This window comes from Arvicola amphibius, chromosome 3 (assembly GCF_903992535.2).
Source record: "Arvicola amphibius chromosome 3, mArvAmp1.2, whole genome shotgun sequence".
NCBI lineage: Eukaryota > Metazoa > Chordata > Mammalia > Rodentia > Cricetidae > Arvicola > Arvicola amphibius.
This window is the reverse complement of record NC_052049.1, coordinates 187,171,698-187,196,684: the sequence shown is the minus strand read 5'-3', so window position 1 is coordinate 187,196,684 and position 24,987 is coordinate 187,171,698. Positions and strand designations below refer to the sequence as shown.

At 40.7% G+C, this 24,987-nt stretch overlaps 1 protein-coding gene across 5 annotated transcripts in view; it reads right to left on the bottom strand.

The window, feature by feature from the left end:
• Positions 1-24,987, bottom strand: part of Nktr (natural killer cell triggering receptor) — a 36,838-nt gene that overhangs the window by 8,759 nt on the left and 3,092 nt on the right. For 4 of the 5 annotated variants that reach the window (XR_005284770.2, XR_005284769.1, XM_038324162.2 and 1 more), the window contains exons 4-13: positions 22,297-22,371; positions 21,467-21,574; positions 20,517-20,561; positions 18,670-18,757; positions 9,537-9,566; positions 8,325-8,470; positions 7,095-7,317; positions 5,268-5,423; positions 1,852-1,939; positions 1,104-1,249 (exon numbers count right to left, since the gene is read on the bottom strand). Coding sequence is in view for 3 of the 5 variants with exons in the window: in XM_038324162.2 (XP_038180090.1) it covers positions 1,104-1,249; positions 1,852-1,939; positions 5,268-5,423; positions 7,095-7,317; positions 8,325-8,470; positions 9,537-9,566; positions 18,670-18,757; positions 20,517-20,561; positions 21,467-21,574; positions 22,297-22,371 (1,105 nt within the window). In the remaining 2 variants the exon portion in view is untranslated. Of the gene's footprint in view, positions 1-1,103; positions 1,250-1,851; positions 1,940-5,267; positions 5,424-7,094; positions 7,318-8,324; positions 8,471-9,536; positions 9,567-18,669; positions 18,758-20,186; positions 20,215-20,516; positions 20,562-21,466; positions 21,575-22,296; positions 22,372-24,987 lie in introns of those variants that run through there. The other variant, XM_038324164.2, reaches the window with a different exon arrangement.

The window sequence follows — 24,987 nt, the reverse complement described above, 5'->3', positions numbered from 1 at the left end:
AACCAGACCAACTAACCAGAGTCCTATGGAGACACACGACTCCCGATATCATCTGCTCACAACCTTCTCCTTCTAAGAGCAACTTCTGAAAGAGTGAAACCAGGTCCCCAACAACCTCACTGAGGAGTCTCTGCAGAGACAGAGCAAGACTTGGACAATCTGCTCCCAATAATGAGACTAAAGGCAAGCATCGATATACCCAGCTTTCCCTCCCTCCCTCCTTCTTTCCTCTCGTTTTTTGAGACAGGGTCTCTCTGTGTAGCCTTGGCTGTCCTGGAACTCACTCTGTAGACCAGGTTGGCCTCAAAGTCACAAGAGATCCACCCGCCTTTGCCTGGGATTAAAGGCATGCGCCACTACCACCTGACCAGCTTTCTTTTTTTCTTTCAGAGACTGTATTACCTATGTAAGTCACACGAACACAGAAATGTCCTTAGTGGGAACCGCTTCAACACTAAAATGACTACTACATTTTCTCTACTTCACTGTGGTAATTAATACTTTCTCCTAAACTCCTATTGACTTAAAACAGAAATCAAACACAATTACATGAAAACTGACAAAAGCCTCATGATCTTATGAAGACATGGCTCACAAGTGAGTCCTCAGCACCACCATGTCTATGCAATTTCTATGCAGCAGCTGCCTGCCTCTTCCTTGTTCTTTAAATTCAAAACCATTCTCTTAAGATGCCTTCAGAGAAGCCAGAATTTTTCCATGAAGAATTACTTCCCCACTAGCTATTCTGGAGCCACACCCCTTTGGAAACAGACAATTACTCCTACTAGGGCACCACCGTTATCCAACAGTCCTTGGAGTCAGAGATTAACTCCTGTGCGATGCAGGCTCTAAATCCATCACTAAGGCATCTGTCAAGTCAGACATCTACTAGTGATGTCTAAGACCTGATGGGCTCTCCAGGTCAGAGTCCACTCGGATTTTCAGCACAGAGCAGCAGCGCTGGCTGGAGAGCCCTTGGCCTCAGGTAGCAGCAGTGCTGCTCTAGAGCTTTCCCTTGGCCACCTTGACTGTGGATGTCAGAAGGCGACTCTCCAGCATTTATTGCTCTGCATCCAGGCTGTGTTTACATTCAAAGTGCTTACTTGTCTCCTTTGCTCCACTTTTCTCCGCTTGGTGGCCTGTAAGCTCTCAGCCTCTGCATCTCCTCCTTCCAGTGAGGAGGAGTCTCACTGCTGTCATCATCTTCAGACTCAGAATGAGATCTTGACCGTGGAGGTGTGTGATAGCGCTTCAAGACAAGAGAGGGCAGTGACTGTTCTAAATGCCCCATATACGACAGTCAGGCAAAGGCTTAATCTAGGCACCAATTTCAGGATCAACTGGATAGTATGAAGTTACTTCAAATACAAGACACTGAGAGGCAAGAAAGGCAAGGCATTTAGCTGGATTCCTATAGAATAATTTCCTTTGCAGTCCTAACACATTCAAGCCTCCATTATTTAATATACTCAGACTTCTCAATATTTCATGTATTACATCACCGAATAATTAAATCCATCTACAGCTGTAAATGTATGCAAAGGCAGTACCTTCCCAAATTATGCAAAATAAAAATAATGTCTTAAAACAGGAGGGTTTTTTTGGTTTGTTTTTGTTTTTTTTTTGAGACAGGTTTTTCTTTGTAGCCCTGGCTGTCCTGGAACTTGATTTGTAGACCAGGTTGGCCTTGATCTCAAGATATCTGCCAGTGCTGGGATTAAAGGCATGAGCCACCACCGCCTGACAGGAGAAACAGTCTATCTAAGACTAAACCTCGGATATTTAAGATACATTTTTACAAGCTACTATTTAGGTGAGCAATATGACAGAAGAAAGTTCCAGCATACGTACAATTGTGCCTCTTCCTCTAATTTTCCGTCCAGACTTTGACACAGATGGTTTCTGATCACTCGGAACAGGTGCAACATCTGGAACGTTCCTGAAAAAGTTGTGATGACAATTAAAAATGAGTGCTGCCAGGATGTCTTCCTGATGTTCCCGGCAGAGCTACAGTCTTTACAAGGTTTCATATTTCATGACATAAGAATTACATGAAATTCAAATGTCAATATCCATAAAGTTTTATGAGAGCAATCACATCCATCCACTCAGCTATGAGGTGCACCACACATCAGATACAGTCACAACTAGTACTTCAAGAGCTACATACATGACCGTGCAAACATGAGGTGTGTGAACTGCAGACTCTCAGTGCAGATATCAGATCAACAGCTCTAACAACTGTCCTAAAAGACAACACTAACTTGAGCTCTAGATTGGAGTCACCCTGCCCCAGAAAAAATTCCATTAGTAAATATGCATTTGAAAAAAATGATTTTTTTATTAGTTAACTTTCTTTTTTAAATAAAAGATTTGTGGAGGAAGCCAGCCATGCCAGAACATGTCTATAATCCCAGCATGTGGGGGAGTTCAATGCCAGCCTAGCTACACAACAAAACCCTGTCTCAAAAATAAATAAGCAAAGAAAACAAAACAAAAACCTGTGAAGGGCTGGGGTACAGCCCTGCTTGGCTTCTCAGCTGTCTAAACAAACTCACAGGAGCTTATGACTTACACCAGGCACTTTTGTTCACGTGGAACATTTTCCTCCTTCTCCCTCTCCTTCCTCACTTCCCTCTTTTGACACAAGACCTTGTTATGTTGTTCAGGATGGACATGACTTCTGGGGTCAAATGATCTTCCCCAACTCTCCCTGCCCTCCACGGGCTGCAACAATCAGGAAAGCAGGCTCTGTACCTGGGCAGCACAATAGAGCCAAGCCTGTTACTGGAAGTGTCGGTCAGCCATCCCTCAAGTTTTGAGCGTGGGAGGGCTGTCCCCATTTCTCATCTGTCTTGTGGCAGCATGGGCAGGGGAAAGATGCCCCCCCCCCCTTCGCTGCCCATCAACCCCTGAGGCAGGTGGGAGAGCTGACCCTGAGGTCTTAAGAGCAGGAGAGCCATCTCTGACCCCCACCAGCTAAAAACATTCAGAAGAGCAGGCCCTGCACCTCACCAGGGCAGCACAATAAAGCCAACCCTGTTGGCAAAGGTGTTGGTGAGTTAGCCCCGAAGTTCTACGCGTGGGAGAGCTGTCTCCGTTACTCAACTGTCATGTGGTAGTGTGGATGGGGAAGAGATGCACTCTATATGTCCCCACCCCACCCCTTACCACCTCCAACAGACAGCGAGAAGATGACCCTCCCCTTTGCCAGCAACAGCACTCAGGAAAGCGGGCCCTGCCCCTTGCCTAGTCAGAACAGCAGAGCCAGCCCTGTTGTTGGAGGTGTGGGTGACCCAGACGCAAAGTTGCAAGGGAGCTATCCCCATTACTCATCTGGTACCTGGCAGCATGGGTGGAAGAGAGATGCTGTCTCCCTTTACCCCAGTCCATCAACTCCTGAGACAGGTGGAGGAGCTGGCCTGGGGTCACAGAGCAGAAAGGCTGTACCTACCCCTTAACAAGTTGCAGCACTCAAGAGAGTGGCCCCTGCACCTTGCCTGGGCAACACAGCAGAACTGGCCCTGATGGTGTAGGTGGGGGAGAAGTGACGCTGAGAACTGACCTTACTACTTGCTCACGGCTGCAAGGGTGGATTAGCTGGGGGCAATGCTGGAGAGCTCACCCTGGTGGTGAGAACAGGGGAGCACTGGCAACTTGCAGGCTGACAACCCTGCAGCTGCCTAGGGCCAGAACCAGGGTTATGACTTGGCCCTTGCCAACATCCACCCCATCCATGACCTGCTGGAGCATGTGAAGGGGTCTGACCTGCAGACCCAAAGCTGCAGGATCTCCACAACATAGTGACAGCAGGATAATCAAGAAGAGTCTCTGTAAGGAGCGAGCTGCGCGGTGGCTCATCGTGTAGGGCGCGTACGGCGCGTACGAGTGAGTGCGTGTGTCGGCGAGTTCGAATCCCGTGTGTCGTGTCTGTGCGTGTGCTGCTTGTGCGAATCGAGTGCCTCTCCCACGCTGTCTTGTGGGGAAAAAAAAAAGTTAAAAAAAAAAAAAAAAAAGCCGGGCGGTGGTGGCGCACGCCTTTAATCCCAGCACTCGGGAGGCAGAGGCAGGCGGATCTCTGAGTTCGAGGCCAGCCTGGTCTACAAGAGCTAGTTCCAGCTCTAGAAACTACAGGGGAACCCTGTCTCGAAAAAAAACCAAAAAAAAAAAAAGTCTCTGTAAGGGCCCAGTATTGATAGATAGTATAATAGAAACCAGAGACCTCAAATCAGACCAATGACTCTTTGCATGAACACTTGCAAGTATAGACACACGGATGAAGGGTTTACTGTGCGACTCACTGTGTCACACGGCAGCTTCCATAATAAGATTTTCAAATTTTCCCTTTTTTCCCTTTAATTCTGTTTTATTTTGGGGGGAGGGTTGAAGAGGCAGAGGGTAGATGTGAGGGGATGGGGAAATGAATGGTATTGAGATGCATAATGTGAAAGACACAGAGAATAAATAAAAAGAAAAAAATTAAAATCTTTTCATGTGTTTTAAAAAAAGTCCTCATTCGTGGCTAGGCTACATCCATATGCTACTATATTCATGTCCCTTTAATATTTTAATAATTCTGAATTTAAATGTAATATACAAAGTACATTAAATAGTATTTTCTGAGACTAAATCTAAAGCCACAACGCAAGGGAAATTAACTACAGTAATATTTATGATACTAAATTTTACCTCCAGTCACCTCTGCATTTTTAAAAGTGAAACATTTCATGGCTCAGTTGGATCCACAGGGCTCAATCAACCTGATAACCCATTCTGAACACAAGGCCAATGCAGGAAGATCAGTAATATAACTTCCCCGACCTCGAATAAGCACTTCCCGCCCTCTAGGTATGGCAGCACATACATAGCTATAGCTCTAATCCTCTAGAGGATAAGGCAAAAGGATCCCAAGTTCAAGGCTAGCCATCAGGAGACAAAAATGTACAGTGTACTTGCTAACCACCACTGTCAACTTGACTGGCTATCCAATCACCTACAAGACTGGGCATACTAACTATCCCATGTGCTAGGGCCAGGGCCAGGGCCAGGGCCAGGGCCAGGGCCAGGGCCAGGGCAGATTCCAAGTGGAAGGAGGAGCAACCAGCTGAAAGGCAGCACCCCTTCCCTCTGCTCCCCGTCCACTGTGCAGGGGCTGCTCCATGGTCTGCTCTCTGCAGCGATGCACTTAATTCCCGGAAACCATGAGCAAGGTGCGGCTGTCAGCAGGCACAGCAGGGAGAAGAGCAATGTGCCACCCGCCTACTTACGGTTCAGGCTCCACTGTGACAGCAGGCATGTCTCTTCTAAGTAGAAATCGGTTCTCAGGAACTGGAGGAATCTCTTCCGGACGGACAACTGGCTTTTCTCTTTTAGCATGTGAACCACTTGATCTTTTCTCATTCACATCACTCCTCTCAGAATAACTAAAATAAATAAATCACGTCACCAATTTAGATGCTAGTATTTCATCAAATAAAGGCACATAAAACAGCAAAACTTACCCCAAGTTATTGATTTTTACAAATATATAAAAACAACAAAGCCGGGCGGTGGTGGCGCACACCTTTAATCCCAGCACTCAGGAGGCAGAGGCAGGCGGATCTCTGTGAGTTCGAGGCCAACCTGGTCTACAAGAGCTAGTTCCAGGACAGGCTCTAGAAACTACAGGGAAACCCTGTCTCGAAAAAACAAAAAACAAAACAAAAAAAAAAAAAAACCACAAAAGAAAACAACAAATATATTTTTAAAAATCCAGAGCAAAGAAAATTTTTACAAAAAGAAAAAAAAAAAATGAGAAAAAACCCCCAGAATACTAAAATTTTGAAATGGAAGTTGTCAATGCTACTAATGTTTCCTTTTTTGTTTGCTTGTTTTAGATTTTCAAGACAAGGTTTCTCTGTGTAACAGCCCTGACTGTCCTAGAACTCACTCTGTAGACCAGGCTGAACTCGAACTCACAGAGATCTGCCTGCTTCTGCCTCCTGAGTGTTGGAATTAAAGGCGTGCAATACCATTGCCTGGCAATGTTTCCTTTTTTAAAATTGTATTGATTTGTGTGTGCTGCTGTGCATGTGCCATTATGCTGAAGTGAGATGACTTGTGGGCGATGGCTCGCTCTTTTTACCACACGTGTCCCAGGGATCAAATTCAGGTTGTCAGGCTTGATGAGAAGTCACTGAGCCATCTCAATTACCCATGTTTTGCTTTAGGGAGAATCAGTTTTCTTCAGGAGTGTGGACCCTGATATATATTGCCTATGCTCCAGTGGGTGGCCCTATACCCCTGCACACACAGGTCACATTAAATGGACTCAGTGGGTTATTGAAACAGAGAGAGAGAGAGAGAGAGAGAGAGAGAGACAGAGACAGAGAGACAGAGAGATTAAAATAAAAGAGGAGGGAGACGCCGGGCGATGGTGGCGCACGCCTTTAATCCCAGCACTCGGGAGGCAGAGGCAGGCGGATCTCTGTGAGTTCGAGACCAGCCTGGTCTACAAGAGCTAGTTCCAGGACAGGCTCCAAAACCACAGAGAAACCCTGTCTCGAAAAACAAAAAAAAAAAAAAAAAAAAAAAAAAAAAAGAGGAGGGAGACATATTGGGTACTGGGATTTGAAGAGGGATTAGGAAGTAGATGATCAAATTACCTTGTAGACATGTATGAAATTCTCAGAATAAATAAAAACACTGTATTGAGAAAAATAATTTTCAGGAATTAGGACTGGAAAGATGGTTCAATAAATATAGGCTCTCATCACCAAACCTCATATCTTGAGTTTAATCCCTTGGGACCCATCTGGTAGAAAGAAATCACTCCTCCTAACTATCTTCTGACCTCCACACACATGCACATCTACCACATACACACATCTTTGAACACACAAAATAAAACTTTAAAAAAAGTTCAGAAATACCTGCACCTGAAAACATACCAATTTTTGCTGAGATGTCTATGCCACGCCTACATTGTTATAGGCATCGGTTTAAATCCAAAGGTTCCCTCCCCTCTCTCAGCTCGGGGTGCACAACAACACTGAGCCCGCAGAGTGGTCACTGTGCAGACCCTGTGCTGGGTCAGACCACTGACTCACACGTACCCTTCAGGGCTCACTGTGCGCTTCCTCCTGGGCTCCTCTGAACAGCTCATCTCCTTCCGTCTCTTTTTAGTGTGTCTGACTTTGGGCCTCCTCTTGTGTCTCCTCCTTCTGATTCTCTCTTGCTCAACTCCACTTTCTGAGGATGATTCGGAAGAGGAAGAGGAACTGGAAGAAGAATCCGAGTCTTCTGAATGCGTTGGCTTCTTCCTTTTTTTCTCAAAAACTTTTAATAGACATTAACAAAAACATTAGCACTTGAACCCAGTGCACATCACCCAGAGTGAAACAGTGACTGTTGCTCATCAAGTAACCGCTTCGTGCTCACCAAACTAAAACTAGATGTAAACTTTTCCTCAGTTACAGATAAGATAGTTGTCTGCAAACTTGAAAAATACCAATGCCCTTGCCCACCATGAAGCCTATATCTAAATCAGTGTGACAAGTGATGAGAGCTAGGACAGAAAAGAAACAATGCAAAGGGAACAGAGAAACAGGTAGCTTAAGACTACATTTGAACAGACCTAAAGGAGGGAGAGTCATAGAGATATCTTAATAAACAATGTTCTAGACATCCCAGGGCAGGCACAGAAAGTCCCTTAGTGTTTGAATAAAGGTCAGTATGGATGGAAGACAAAGGGTAAGGGAAAATAAAGACAACAGAGTCACAGGCCTATGTGCTGAGGGTACCACTATAGGTGTCAGGACAGGAAGGATGTGCACATGAAATGTGGTAAGAGGATCACTTTGGTAGCTGCTAAAGACAAAACAAAGTAAAACAAAGCAAACAAACAAAAACAGAAGAACTCCTGTTGATGAATGTTCACACGAAAAGAAGACGGGAGCAAGGTAGATAGCTATGAGGGTACTTCAATAATACAGGCATGAGATGGGTTGGATCAGCCAGCAGCCAGGCAGAAGCAACAAGGAACTGATGGCATCTGGTGGTGGATGGGATGAGGACGGCACTGGAGCACCAATGCTGCCACTGTTCACACGGACATTTAGAAGCTATCTTGGACATTTAGAAGCTATCTTGGACATTTAGAAGCTATCTTGGACATTTAGAAGCTATCTTGGACATTTAGAAGCTATCTTGGACATTTAGAAGCTATCTTGGACATTTAGAAGCTATCTTGGACATTTAGAAGCTATCTTGGACATTTAGAAGCTTCAAGTTGGCATACTCTTTCACCTCTATCACAGACTCCTCCACCCTCCAAAAGTTCTTACCATCTTTCGTCAACTTTGTGGCAAGCACCCCACAGTCAATAACTCGGACATCTGCATAAGGTCTGCTTGCAGCATCCGTTTTCAGATTTTCAATCTGTTCAATTACTTCAAAACCGGAAATAACCAGTCCAAACACAACATGAACCCTGTCATAATATAAATTCAAGAAATAAATTAGTCTGATAATTATAGTATGAGCAGTAATTGGGACAATGCCACAAAAAACATGTTCACAGAACTGAAAACAAAGTCAAAATGTTATGAACCAACTAGAAGGGAAAGACAACTTGAAATCTATGTCATAACAGGAAACAGCAACAGTTCATCTGAAGACAAGTGGGACTGTTCTGCAGTGGCTCCTGGCCTTCCTAGGGTTAAGAATCCAACAACAGTCGAGCAGTGGTGATCACACCTTTAATCTCCGCACTCGGGAGGCAGAAGCAGGCAGATCTCAGTGAGTTTGAGGTCAGCCTGGTCTACAAAGCAAGTTCCAGGACAGCCAGGACTGTACAGAGAAACCCTGTCTTGAAAAACCAAACCAAACCAAACCAAAAAAATGCTGGAACAGAAAAAGAAAACTCATCCACAGACTAAAAGTATTGGCTGATTCTGGGCTGGAGAGATGGCTCAGCGGTTAAGAGCATTGCCTGCTCTTCTAAAGGTCCTGAGTTCAATTCCCAGCAACCACATGGTGGCTCACAACCATCTGTAATGAGGTCTGGTGCCCTCTTCTGGCCTGCTGGCATACACACAGACAGAACATTGTATACATAATAAATAAATAAATGTTTAAAAAAAATGTATTGGCTGATTCTGACTTAAATCAGCCGGGTGGTGGTGGTGCACACCTTTAATCCCAGCACTCGGGAGGCAGAGGCAGGTGGATCTCTGTGAGTTCGAGGCCAGCCTGGTCTACAAGAGCTAGTTCCAGGACAGGTTCCAAAGTTACAGAGAAACCATGTCTCGGAAAAAAAAAAAAAAAAAAAAGAATCTGATAAAAGAGTATATACTTCAATCAAAACCACATGGATGGGAAGCCTACCTATGGGCACAAGGGAAAGACCTCTTCAGTCATACAAGAGATAGGCTCTCAAAACTACTGTTCTTTGTGCCCCTTCAGGAAGAGCTCGACAATGAAAGACTAAATCCTGGTCAACCTTTCAGGCTTATCACCCAAATAACGTCCCAAGATTTTAATAACTTGATGCTTACCCATCCAGGTGTGGAGCAGGCTTTGTAGTTCTGTACAATAAACATCAACACAAAGATGGTATCAAAAATGACGTATTCAGATGAAGAAAGCAGAAGGTTTAAACACAGCATGTAGTAAACAAAGAAGTAAAGATAAAAAGACAGAAAAAATGTTAAACATAATATATATTCAAACACCAATAGTAGCCATTTTGCTGATTTAAAAAACCAAGATTGCAATGAATTATAAAAGCAATTCTATTAGACTATATGAGATATGTTTCATTTGCATTATAGGAAAATGTACAGCATACACACTGAAATTAAATTTACTCTCAAACCAAAAACAATAATAGCAACAGAAACAAACATTAAAAAAACAAAACCAATTTCCCAGCATAATTAAACAAGGAGGAAGGCTTTGCCCCACTAGGAGGAGTGATGAGGACTGGCTACACCCCACTGGCTCTGTGGTTTGTTACTTAAGACTGAGACGGTCTGCATATACTTTAAGGCAGGCAGCGGAGGAGCCTGGAGTCCTAACTGCAGAACTGCCTGCCCCTCTTCTTTCATTCAAGCTCTGCCAGGCATACTCTGAAAATGCAGAAGGGAGGGACTTTCAAACAGCTGATACTCCTCACAGCAAAATAAGAACTGAGGGGGTATTGACATCTTCAATTTCCATGGTCCAGAAAGCACCCCGACAGCTGCTCTGTGAATGTCCCACTGTCACTGTTGGGAAATCTGTGGGGTATACTTGGTTAAGATATTTTGAACCCAAGCTGGTTTTCCCATAACATTTTTCATAGATCTTTATATGTGAATTACGATGCAAAAATTTGAAAGTGGATAGCTTGCTTGATCAGCGTTAGACCACCGGAACCTCAATTAGTAAAGATGGAAACAGATGACCTATCAGACCATATTAAAGCTATTCTAAGACACATGAACAGAACACAATTTAACCTTACAAAAATGCCAAAAAACATTACTGTATAAGAGACTGTAATGCTTATACTTACTTTAAGAACATCCAGTTCTGTTAGAGGAGTATAGATAGATTTAACTTAAAAAAAATTTAATGTCAACTTAAGTTTCAGAACTTTAAATGAAATTCTGAGTTTTAAAGTCACAAGTCTCAAATATTTCTTAGAAAATTGAGTAGAAATTAAAGCCAGTTTAAGTTTTAAATAAAAATAAAAACAGGTAACAAAAAAAGGGAAAAGAAATGAAGAAAATCTAACAACTGGCGAGCCACAAACACTGAAATTATGAAACGATCACCCAGAAGCCATGGCAGACAACCGTAAAACAAAAATGCTTCTTGTGTTGTACAACTTTCCCGAAACTGAAACTAACACACGAGCTAGACAGCAATACGTGCTCGGAAGGTGTAAGGTGCCTCCGGAAAAGGTAAGACGGCTCTGCCATGCAGATGAACACGTGTGGTTGTTTACTGGCTAGATACGCTTCTTCTCCTTTCTTGGGCCCACTCACAGGAATCCAGCATTGAGAAGAGACTACGGATTTTTCTAGCACACACAAAGTCTAATTCGACTGCCTCCTCAGCTAACAAATACTATAAAAGCTATGTAAGGCAAACTCTTGGAACAAATTCCAGCTCGCTAAAGCAACACAGACTCAGACTAACTGAGGATGGAACAGTGGTCTTGGGGACAGGTGACCTGTCTTATTTTGAAAATGAATCTAGGTCTCTCACATGTGCTAGAAATGTACTCAACCACTAACGACATGGCCAGGCCTAGTTCTGTGTTTAATTCAAATGAGAACAAACTCAGCCCTTAATGTACACACAAATAGAGGAAAGGGCCACCTCCGCCTCAGAGGACAATTTTCAGTCTGCTCAGCGTCCAAACCAATGTGAATCTTTTAACTGACTGTCAATTCAGTCAATATCCTGCAAATCAGGATACAGAAAGACCAGCTTGCACCTTAACTGGGACAGAATACACAGTAAGAACATGAACAATATTTCACAAAAAAGGAACTCTCTGGATTTGGGCCTACAAATTCCAGGGCTCTCTGTAGGGCAGGCACATTGGCACTGTATTTATAGCACACAGGGTAAACAGTCAACAGCCCGAAGGATAACAGGAGGGCAGGAGAGACCATATGCTCAGCCAAGTCTGTTAAAGCAGACAGAGGAACCCTACCCAACTCTTTACTACACCCAATGGTCTCAATGATATCACTCATGACAGCAATACACACACAGTAAATGAAGACTCAGAAGAGCAGAGCTGAGCAGAGATGTGCAAGTTTATAAACACTAATTAAAGCTTCAGTGCTCACACACTTGTGTTCTCTCCTGTCATGTAGATAGTCACTCCAGGCCCTGAACCCACTTAAGCAGTTACTGCAAGGGTTCATTTAAATCACAAACCCTAGAAACTGAAAAGTATTGCTATTGTTCCAATAATAAACTACACTTGTGTCATCATCAGAGTAGCTTTTGGACCTTACTAGTTCCTAAAATCCTAGTGTACAACACCACCCAGCAAGCTCAACAGCCACTGAAATGAACTGTACTTCTGAGGTTAACCATAAGCAACAAACACCTTGGTTTACATACACTGCTGCTACACAAACAAGCAGAAAGCTTTTTTCCTTAAAATGTTTCAATACACATAACAATAGGATTAAAGAAACAAAGGCAAGAAAAAGAGAGAGCCTTAGAGTAATGAGACATTACCTTTGGAGCGCACGGTGTAACACTCTTTCTGTAAATTTTACACAAAAATGGCAAGAAATAAATTGTAATACACTTTTAAGACAAGACTGAATCTATGTTTTAATATCAATATAACGTTGAAATTAAAATTTTATAAATTTTATGCAAAGAAAGCTTTTTAAAATGGAGGGCTCTAAGTTTTCTTTCACAAGATATTTATGAAGAGATGGATTTTGTTTTAGAAAAGCCTTGTGGAGATCTTCTTAGACCCATGGTACTTTAACACAGGGGATGGTAACAACTAATAAAACACTTATAATCATAGAGACTAGCTACGCCATCTTTCTCATAAAGGTAATGAATGCATCTTGAGTATGAACACAGATATACAAATCCAAATATTAAGAAGTAGGAACTTCCTGGTAGAAAGTAAAGATCACCCACCCCCACCAAACAAACAAACAAACAAACAAACCCAAATTCAGATCATTCAAAACAGAACTTGAGGAACTTAACTAATTCAGTTTGTGTTCACGCCTCTGCCTTTTAAATCTTTTTTTTTTTTTTTGGTTGTATATCACAACATACAGAGCTGACATGTTAGCTACGTCACAACACGACTGGAGATGATTGAGCAGAGACTGGACTGGGCTCTGCTTGCTGTGCACTCAAGCGATTACGTCACTGAACAGAATTGATAAAAACAGTCCTAAAGCACAATTAGAACTTAAGGATCTTCTCTGAGACTCAAATGGTAACAGCCTTGGAGCATGATGTCAAATCCTGGCCACGGGATTTATGTCTAATCTGGTTTTTCTTCTTATAAGAATTTTTAAGAAAACATACAGATGAATTTTAACTAATGAAAATTTAAAAAAAACCTATGACTATATAAACAAAAAACCTACTACTACAAACAAAAACTTGATAGAATTTTAGATAGATTAGTTAAAATGTTGCAAAAGTAAATTAGAATCTCTTATATAGGTAATGATACATGCATTAGTGTCACACACACACACACACAAAACCAAAAACGTTTTAAATCATGCAGTTTTCAGAGTGTAAAACAGAAAGGTACTGCAGACCTAAGGGAAGAGGGCACTAAAAACAACTAATCTAATGTCATCTTTGACATTCAACTTGTTCCTTCACTGCCTGCAACTGCAGCTGTCACAAAGGCGGGAGCAATTCACAATGCACTATGTTCCCAAGGCCACTCAGACAGAAGAGCCTTCTAAAGCTCAGCTCTAATATAAAGGAAATACACACAATGATAACTAGACACAACATTTCTTCATGACTGCTAGCATGTATGTCACATAAGCACTCTTTGAGTTCAGATATCACTAACTCTTTTCCTCTCAAAAGATTTCTGAAAATAGTATTATGAAGTTATTGCTTTCCCTGAAAACAAACAAAGCCAATGCAGCAACAACAAAAGTGAACTGACTGTGCTTTCAGGACCGTAGTTTCATTTCCTAGCACCCACATGGCGGCTCACAACTAGCTATGTAATTCAGTTTCGGGAGATATGGCACCCTCTTCTGCCTCCAGAGGCATGGTATCCTTACAGTACACAGACATACATGCAGACAAAACACCCATACACATAAAATAAAAATAGGGAGAAGAAAAAAGAACTATCTATCTATCTGTCTATCTATCTGTCTGTCTATCTATCTATCTATCTATCTATCTATCTATCTATCTATCTATCTATCTATCTAATAAGCAGGCTGAGTATGGAGGTACATGTCTTTAATGCACAAGGAGGCAGAGAGAGAGGCAGGTGGGTCTGTGTTCTAGCCAACCTTGGTTTAGAGGACTGAATTTATAAGATCCTAAGAAAAAGAAAAAAAAACAAATTTTGTTTAAAAGGTCAAGTTGAGCCTTTCTATATTATCTTGTTTTCATAAAAATTATCATGACCAAGAATAGTGGCCAGGAACGTATACTGACCAAAGCTTTGAAGCCATAAAAGGCCTAGTTGGGGCTGGAGAGACAGTTGCGAGTAAGAGCACTGGCTGTTCTTTCACAGAACCCGGGCTCAATGCCCAGCACCCACATGGTGGCTCACAACAATTCCAGTCCCAGAGGATCCAGTGCCCTCTTCTGGCCTCTGAGGGCACTGCATGCACATGGTACACAGACATATAAGCAAAACACTCATGTGCACAAAAGACTGTTTTGTTTTTGTTTTTTAAAGGCCTGCCTGAAAAATATCTTAGCAGCAGCTGAGGGAGTGACTGCTGCAGCTCCTGGTTGAGAGAAGATAATCCCCAAGCCTTTCTGAGGTGTTTTTCTGACGGTGAAAACTAGGCAGCTACAGAACAATGTCTGTACACAAATCATTCTGTTTATTCACAGGGTCATTCTGTAAGACAAGCTCTTTCTTCTAAAATGTTTATAGTTTATCTTAAATGGCAGAGGGGTCGGTGAGTGCTTACTGTAGAAGTGTGAGGGGCCCTAGTTCCAAGAGCTAGTGCCCACACAGCAGCTGGTAGGAGCCTTTGCCTGTAATGCTGGAATTGGCTGGAGAGAGCAGGGAAAGGAAGGTTACTGGGATTTGCCAGCCAACCAGCCTAGGAGAATCCGGAGAGCTCCAGCTTCAGTGAGAAACCATCTCAAAAAGATAAGGGGAGGGGTTGACAAAGAGATACCTGATGTCAACTTCTACCTTCTGTTCTCAAGAGCACCAGAGAACATGCACACACATAAAGTGATGCCAGCTTTTATAAAAAATACAAAGATTTTAAAAAGTAACTCACGGTACAGAAAAACAGAACTAAAACCAAGGTTTCTTTGTCGTGTGTGTATGTGTGTGTGTGGTTTTCTGAAACAGGGTCTTCTGCTGTGTCCTAGGATGACTTAGAACTCACTCTGTACTGAAATCCACAGCTGTTCTCCTTTCCACAGCCACCAGAGTGCTGGGATCACAGGCACAAGCCACACCATAGGTATGCATTCTATCCCAGGAAAGTGGTAATAACAAAAGTTATAAATTGGCTTTTCTAATTGTTTTATAATGCTTTCCTATCTACTCAACGACTTCAGGCACCAGAATTATCACTAGCAATGACAGCTAAACAAAGTTTCCCAGTTATCACTCTCTTTCTCAGCAGAATGCCCCTGCCTCTGACACTCAGTCACACTGATCAGAACACAGCACTCTGACCCTGGAGCATGACTAGCAGCTTTCTTTCTTTCTTCCTGTCTTGACATTTCCTTCCAGAGTGTGAGAAAAGACTCTGGTGCAGCCTTATTTATTTAGCATTTCATTCTAGACAGAATGAACAAAAGCCTTGTCCCACACGATCTCTAACTCCAAAGCTCTTCCTGACCCATCCACTGCTTCACCTGTTTTCTGCAGGGCTGGTGACAGCCCACGGCCTTGTACATCCAAGGCCAGCTCTCTGAACTATACTTCCTGCCCTGTAACACTGACTGATTTTTCTCATACTTGATCTAAAACATAAAGAGAAAATGACAAAATGAGTCAAACTAACAGGGGCTGACTTGGTGAGTGTGGTCCCAAGATTCTGAATTTCTTACAAAATGTTTCAATGTGAACTCTTATTTCCTTAGAACTTTATGAAGATGGGGCCACACACTATTTCCTTGCCACTTCTTCAGTGGCTCTACTCCCAAAAATGTCTTTTCTTCTATATAAGCTCCCCAAACAGAAGCATCAGTTTATACAGCAGTCAACACAAGTAGTTAACAGTTAAATTACAAATGGCTGTAAAGAAAACCTCATCTTCACTATTTATGATCATAAAATATTTATCTGTTAATATATACCTGCTAAGATATATTCTCTCCACACACACACAAAGTTTCAGCCACTGAAAATACCGTACATCAAATTATACCGATGAAAACAATGTACATCTTAGGAAGGGAAGCTGCTTAATGTGAGAATCAAGACAAACAGTTGGTGCACAGAGCACAGGAATCCTGGAGGGACTTCCATGGGCCATATAACAGCACCAAACTCACTCCGCAGGATCTGTATATTTGTGGGACACAAACTGAGCACCATTCTGTGCAAATGTTTACCGGGTCCTTTGTAAGACCAATGGAATAATAAAACACATATGGACCTCTCTTTCAACAGTATCCTTTCTTTCTCCTTCAGAACTGCTACTAAGGTGCCACACGTAATGTGTGGTGGAGAACACACACCCAAGCACTGTTCCAGGAAAGCTACTGGGTAGGTCTCACCTCTGATTATACACACAACTAAAGACGTACATTATTCTTCTTATGATTTCCAGCTCCAAAAGAATATTGGTTTGCAAAATACAGAGTTTCAAAGATTTCTCCTTTATTGGCCACCATCTCTTTGTATTTATCCTTTTCATAAAAGTCAGAATATTTTGTTCAGAAAGTGAACATCGGTTTGATTTTATCTCGCAACTTGTGGAAACTGGAATTTTCAGCCAGCATAAAGCAGTACATAGGCACACAAGTTACTTTAAAAAAAATTAGAACAAATTTTGTGTGAGTGCAAAATGATCAGTTACCTCCAAGACTGGGAATTCCTCTCCACAAGAAAGTTTCAAATAAATTTTCACCAAACTAAAGATAGAAAATCTTTTTATCATGCATTCTGTGATTTTAGTGCTATCTATAGTTAGTTCTGAAAACAAGCTTAAAATTTTTATTCCAAATTTATTGATTTAAAATTTTCATTTGGCATTCCTCTTCAAACAGCAGTCTAGTCAAAATTAGGCCATAATGCCTTTACTAAATGCTCCTAGAGATTCAAGTAGCTATTCAATGACACGGTAACAGGATAAATAAGCAGACTATATATAATAAAGGCAAGAAACTGCTACTACTTGTTAAGGCACATTTTAAACGTAATGACATAAAAAAGAAACTTTAGAGCCCTCAGATGGCACGTTCCTGACCAATGAATCATTAGTTTTTCATGTTCACAGTTCAGATAAGCTTAAAAATGGAAACAATGAGGCCTTAGAGCAAACAGCTTTGACATGGAGTTACTACAAAGCTTTTGAAATTCTACCTCTTACTTTGCAATGCCCCTGCCCCCAACAGGAAAAGTGCTCCAATGAAAAAGGGGGTAACTAGTCATCTGTGGGGTCAAAGCAGAGCGCAGTGACTGCCTCAGCTTCCTTCCCCGTAACTTAGCACCACCACCTCCTACCAGCTCTCCACTTTTAGGACATCCTTAGGAACGGAATGCCCCTTATCTGAACTTCTTCAGATCATGTTGGAAATCTTTCAAACAAACTTAAAATATGAGTTTTTTATATGAATAATCGACTCCTTTAAAGACAGGGAAGCGCTATTCATACTTATCCATTCAGAAAGATGTAAAAGAAAACTTGTGATAAACCATGAATAAGATATTTTTCCAATATACACAGAACAGAGATTATTATCAAAAGTATTAAACTGCATGCTGGACAATTATTTTTCATATTTTATATAATGAGATAATAAAAAATACACTTAGCTAAGAATATAATTAAAAGGATGCCAAAAGTTTTACTTAGAATTTGTACATGAGAATCTAGTTTTTGGCTGTGTATGCATATACAACAAAAAAAATACGTTCTTTAAAAAAAAATGTCCTTATTGTGCCTGATGCCTGTGTAGGCACACATGTGAAGGTCAGAAGACAACTTTACAGAGCTGGTTTTCTCTTTCCACTTCTATGGGCTCTGGGGACCAAACTCAGGTCCTTCGGCTCACATGTCACGTGTTTTATCAACACACTGAACCATATGCCCACCCAAAAGATACGCGGCTCTTTAAAAAGAAAATTTAAAGTTTGTTGAGTAACATTTACAAATTTTGGAAAAATGACAGACAACGTTGAGTTGTCTCATTTTCCTATACCTAATTAGAAAATGTCACCTCTCTCAAAACAGGCTTATAGTAAGAAAACAAAAACAAAAATTCACATGACGGTTTACCTTGTGCCTAGCACCCACATAGACTTTTTTAAGACAGGGTATCACTATGTAGCTCTGTGACTCTAGCTGTCCTGGAACTTGCTATGTAGACCAGGCTGGCCTCAAACTCAGGTATCGGCCTGCCCGTGCCACCCAAGTGCTAGGATTAAAGGCGTGCGCCACCACATCCAGCCAGGTGACATCATGGACAATTTCTGCTTGTTCACCTTGAGTTCATATTCCAATCTAGGTTTCTAAACTGAGCCTTCAAATGAGGAAGAAGTTACAGTCAAGTCCTTTTCTCACGATGGCAGTGTATCCTGGAAACAGTATGCACCTTCAGATTCCTCTTCAAGCCCAGGATATGTGCTGAAGCAGCCATTAGAGACTATCAGTTACTATGCAACATCAGAAACACAGAGCCAAACCAAGGCTGTCAGTCTGAGCAGTGCAATGAGGTTAGCTATCCCATCTTTCTCATGAACAGCGCTTCTCTGTAGGAAAAGCTCATCTCTGCATTAAGCCTACTCACATGAAAAACTGGGAACCATTGGTATGTTTCCCTCGATTTGCCATTGACAAAAGGAACGCTCTGTCATGTTTGAGAATAAAGTTTTCATCTGTTTGAAGAAAACACAAATTTGTTAGTCTCCAATTATAAGCAGCCTTTAAAGTAATGCTCAAGTACTAAATTGAAAGCAAAGGATGAAATTCCTCTTCTGGTCAGTAAGATATGTGGCAATATTTAGAAAAAAAAAATTAACTAATCAAGTAACAAAAGCACAAAAAGGCCGACAATATACTACTTCAAGCCTTGAGGAAAAGAATAGGTGTTTAACACTCAGTACAAACAGCCTTAGAACAGTCACCTCCGCAGGAACATGCCTGGCTAAATGACACATAAACTACTAACTCTCAGGGAGCATCAGTCGGGATGTTTTTAGGAAAATATCTACAGTAAAATGTATTTCCTTCAAGTTTCCAATTAGCCTGACATATGAACTATATACATAGTTGAGTTTTAATAAGCCTAACCTTAAATGCTTAGCATTTGTATGGTAAATTTATTTCTCTACTGAAGTCAAGCTGGTGTATGAGAACAAAAATGTTACATATATTTAAGTTTTAGGGAAATGTCAAATTAAATTAAGTATCAGAAGGATCACAAAATTACCTAAAGAAGAAAGTTGTATAAATCTAACATTTTAAAAGGTAAAATACAATTTTAAGATACAAAAGCATTTGCCACAGTGAATAGCCACATTAAGTGGCCCACAACATTAAGTGTAAGTTGCTACGTGCCAGGAGAAAAAATTCTGCCATCATCATCACTTAGAGATGGCTTTAATTCAGTACAAATATCTTTAAAACTAGATAGTTTTATATCATTCTGGAAGCACCTGATCTTCTCTAATATCAGGCCTGGTAAGTATTTGGGAGAAATATCTTTAAAACCAAATTTCTTTTTACATTCATACAAGCAAATCTTTCTTTAGAACAAACAGAAACACAAAACTTTAAAGAAAGGATTACCTTGGGGACAGGCTTCTGAAAAAGAGAAGTGATCCATTTCCCCCAAAGGAAATACAAAAGACCATTACACACTGAAGCTTTGATATCACTAACGCCCAGCAATGCTGGAGCCCACTGTAAATCCCTGCAACTGACTTTTCTAAGGCTTTTTGGGGAAGTGCAATAGTTAGACTTACGAAATGTTACTACTATAGCAGTAAAATACAACCATAAAGTTCTAGTACACAAAAGAAAACATACAAACCTTTGAGAAAGAAAAAAATACCAACTTTTATTCAAAGAAATTGCTAGGTTTAGGTGTGGAAAAACCACAACTAGGTTCTTTTCTCCCTGATGTAGAACTAATAACCAATTGTAAAGGAACAAAGGCACAGATGCACGTATGAAATCACAGATTTTTCCAAGTCTTCAAACAATACAGAAACCCAGCCACAACCTGACCGGGCTGTCCGTGGGTTTATTAGGAGGCACAAGGGAGCAGAGTGGAGTTTGTGTTACTGAGCTTCGTTCTCTTACCTTTTCATTTTGCAAAAGACCACATTCTCTATAAACAAAAGAATATGTTGACAGTTTTAGGCAGGAAGATAGGAGTTTTCATGTATATAGTTGCCTAACCTCCATGCTGAAAGTCATGTTTAACCTTAAAGTTAGCCTTAATTAATCTTGTCAATTAAAAGTTATATATTACAATAATTTATCCCCAAACTCATGCAAATAAAGTATTTTCATGCAGCATTAGTTTCATGCAAAACGTGAACTACAAGTAAACTTCTTCTCATTAAAGTATGCGACCAAACTTGCTTTATATCAGAACTGAAACAAAAAACACAAAATACCAGGCCTTACCTTTAAAGTATCCACCATAAATTGATTCTCCACCTTTTCCGTTACCTGAAAACAATGAGCCATAATGAAAACTTTAAATATTCAACACACGTGCTAAATTAGTATCTTCTAAACATCTCCTTAGTGTAGGTGTGTACACACAAGTGTACATGTGCAACAGTGTGAATGTGTGTGCCAGAGGACAGCCTGCAGGAGTCAGTTTTCCCCTTCCACCATGGGAGTCATCAGGCATGGTCACAAGTGCCTTTACCTGCTGAGTACCTTGACAGCTCCATTTGCTTTTGGTTTAAGACACGGTCTCAATATTGTAGGTCAAGGTGACCTTAAACTCAAAAAACCCTAGCCTCGATCCCAAGTGTTGGGATTATAGGTACATGCCACCACATCCACCTCTATTATTATTACTGTAGTACTTGAGAGAAGCCAGGGTCTGGTACACACCAAGCAAGTGCTCTAGCATCCAGCTACATTCCCAGCTCAATAAATTATTTTTGATGGCATCAATATCCTGAAGAAAATCTTTTTAATTGCCTTTTAATTGCTCAAAAAACAAAAAACCCATAATTCTAGGTACATGCAATTAATTTAATCTTTAAAATATTATAAATACTATCAGAAAATGATTACTATGACCCATTTATTTCAAGCAGTAAGAAATAAATACTAAGAAATTTCTAGAATAGCTGTAATTGGGCAATACTATGGTATTCACTGGACGGTAAATCTATGAGATACAATGTTACTAAATAACACTAAAATAAAACGTCAGTCTTTTACTTTTTCACAAATTCTAGATCTGTAACATCTCTTCATCCAACATTGATGCACTGAGGACACAATATTCACATCATTCTGAGACATGATATTCACAACTAAAAGCAATAATGAGATTCTTTGCAAACTGATGAATGGATTTATTAGGTTATTAGGAACACAACTTTTAGCTCTACCTTCACTGAAGTCCCCACCCTGAATCATAAAGTTTTTAACCACACGGTGGAATGTAGAACCTTTATAACATAACTTCTTCCCAGTTGTTTTCCCAAGGCCTTTCTCTCCTGGGGGGAGAAAAAAGAAGAAGTTTAGCTACAAACCCACCATTCCATAGGAATAACCAACAAGCTAAACTGTGGTCAAATCCCTCCCATGTGCTGACACCGTGAGAGATGTAAGGCATAGACAGATGACACCATGTATACAGCAAACATACATAATGTACAACTCAAAATAAGTAACACAAAGCAGTATCAGTCTATGTTTTAAATTGATCCAAAAACAATTCTGTGTGCTACAAGACATAAGAATGGAGATGAATGAAATAAATTAGCTCAAATGTTGTGTCTCTTTGTGTTCAAATCAAAGTTTTAAAAGTGATGTTTGCTATTTATGTTTAATATTATCTTGTTTTTTCTGCTTGGCTACGGCATTGCAATGATGCATAATGAAAAGCAGTGTTATGTTTTATAATTTGAAGTGCTAAATGTATTAAGAATTGAAATTTGAATAAAATTTTTCCAAAATAAATTAATTCTGAAGATATACTATTTGACAAACTAACACGTAAAGATTGTATTATATGAAATAGAATCTTCTCATTTTAAAGATGATTTCTTTTTCCTCCTGTCCTCTCAAGAAATGTTTCCTTCATTTCATATGAATAATAACATTTTGGCTATAAAACTCACTTCACAGACAATTATATTTTTATGAAAGTTCCCCTTCCATAAAGCAGCTCAAGTAGCCAGGAGTCTTACTGAAAACAGGCTAAACCCTCACTCACCTGAGCACAGGCAAAGGAAGTTTTTGCATGTTTTTGGACATATGTCTGAGAAGAGCTGAAACATAATTCGACCAACTGAAACAAAATATATGAGGGGAAAAGAACAGTGAGCAAGCTAATACAAATATTTCATATAAGAACTACTGGGAAGTAGTGTAATAATAGTAAGTCTTTGTTTTTTAGTGACCAATCCCATACACATAGTTAAGAGTTCTAGCACATATACTGTACAATTTGAAGTGTTTTTTAACAGAGCCTTCTTGTACATTAGACCCTTTAATACAGAACTAATAACCCATTTAAAAAAATATTTGTTTGGTTTTGTGAGGCTAAAGCTCAAACCCATGGCCTGTTGTTAGATGCCCAGCAAGCACTTCACTGTTAAGCTACATACACTCCCAGCCCCAAGTATTCTTAAATAACAGTTGACCCAGTAAGTGATGGGCATACCCTCCTTAAGAGTCTGTTCTGCTCAGCACAGTTAGAAGGAAAGCTCTTCCACAATGTCTATGGAGCTTTCTTCCCTGAGCTGTTTGGAGCCAATCACCTAATCACCTAAACTGTACCCACACAACACTCAATGCTCATGTTCCACTTCCTGGGAGCTAGGAGAGAAAAGGTTACTCAGAAGAACCAATGCTGTCTGCAATAAACAATAAAAAGGAACACACTGTGCCTTGGAAAACAGTTCACAAATTCTGGTCTCCATATTCTTTTGAATTGTTTAAAATTCCTAAGCTGTTGTTTATGGGTTATGGGTTACACTTGTTAATTAGCATATATAAACCAAAACTCAGACATTTCTTTAAGACACAACATCCAAGCACACATTTCATTAGTTCTCAGGTCAGTGAAGAGAGCTTCCTAAAAGTGCAAACCCTGCTTTAGTATTACCATAAAAAGCAGTTCAGAGGTAGAGGCACACGCCTTATCCGAGCATTTGGAAGGCAGAGGCAGGAGTATCTCTGTGTTCGAGGCTAGCCTGGTCTACGAGATGAATCCCAGAACAACTAGGGCTACAAAGAGAAATCCTGTCTCAAAAGACAAAAACAAGCTGGACTGGGGAGATGATTCAATAGACAAAACACCTGGATCACAAGTATGACGACCTAAAGTTGAATTCCCGGAACCCATGGTAAAATGCCAGATGTAAACCCATACATACGTAGACACAGACACATACACATACACACGTAGACACAGACACATACACACACAAACACACACACACGCTAGGATAAACACATTAACCCAATCAGGCTCCTAATGAATGAGTGTATATTAAGCAAATGTTTTACCATTGAAATAGATGTCTAGCCTTCCATTTTGAATAAAACATGGACAAAATATCAGAAAAAAACTTGTCATAATTTCTAGCTATAAAGAAGTATAACTTGGCCAGGCAGTGATGGTGCACACCTTTAATCCCAGCACTCAGGAGGCAAAAGGAGGGGAATCTTTGTGAATTTGAGGCCAACCTGGTGAAAATTCGAGTTCCAGGACAGCCAAAGAAACTGTCTCAAAAAACCAAAGAGAGCGAGGGAAGTATAATTTGAGTTAGTTTATTACAGAGCAAATCCTATACAAAAACTGACCACTGTACAACAAAATATTAACCTGAAGTAAGACCATTTGTGAAACAAACTGTAGCTTTAAAGAAACAGCTTAATGGAATTGCATTATTTTATAGAAAACAGGGACTATTTGACACTTCCAGCATTTAGAACTTGGAACAGGAGGCATTCTGAAGATACAGTCTCTGATGGGGAGGAAGTAATATGCTTCAATAGTTTATTTTCAGTGACAAGCGTAAGCTCTGGTCATGAAACAAACCAAAAAGAAAAAAACAGGGCTCAGAGCAGGTGGGAAGGGAAGGACTGGGTAGGTGGTTCAGCGGAAGAGTGCTGCTCAACATGCCTGATGCCCTAGGTATCAAAAGTAAAAAGATAAAACAAGGAATAAAAAGTAAACTTTATTCCTCAAGTTTTTATAAACACACACACACAAAACCAAAAACAGTAAAACCCTGGTTTATTAGCCTTCAAGTCTAGCCCCTCTGCCAGTGCGCTCTTACGCTTTACCTTGCTCAGGCTGGTCTCAAGGTTCAAACTGAATTTGTAGCTCAGGAGGGCCTTAAATTTACAAACTCCCAGGCCATATTCTTAAGAAAACTAGAAGAGGAGCTGCTGAGATGTCTCAGCAGGTCAAACAAAGTGCTTGTGAGAAAACTCTAAGGAAAAAAGACAACAGTCTTGTGACCTCAGTTCTTGGAATGTGCGTCCGTGCCCCTCCCAGGTGTGACGATAGGAGTGAGGACAATTTAGATTACTGATTACAACTGGCTATTATTTGTTTATCTGCCTCTTTGGAGAAACATGCTTTGTCACGTGTGGCTTGTCCTTGTGACTGCACACTTCACTCCTGTGACTCTTCTTAACCCTCAGAGTATAACTGTCTTATTCTCTGAATAAAGTTGGCTACTGCATGAGACTTTAGTCCACCTCATTTTTAGGCCCCACTCTCCCAGGTTCATGCTGCCAGTAGAGCAGTAAACAACACATTTTCAATCAGGAGTAAAAGAGGAGCTATGACTAAGATCATGGCAAAGAGTGCCTATGCACACAAATCAAACAGGTTAGAGAAATGCATTAGTTTCTTAAAAGCTACAAACCACCAATACTACACCAGTGA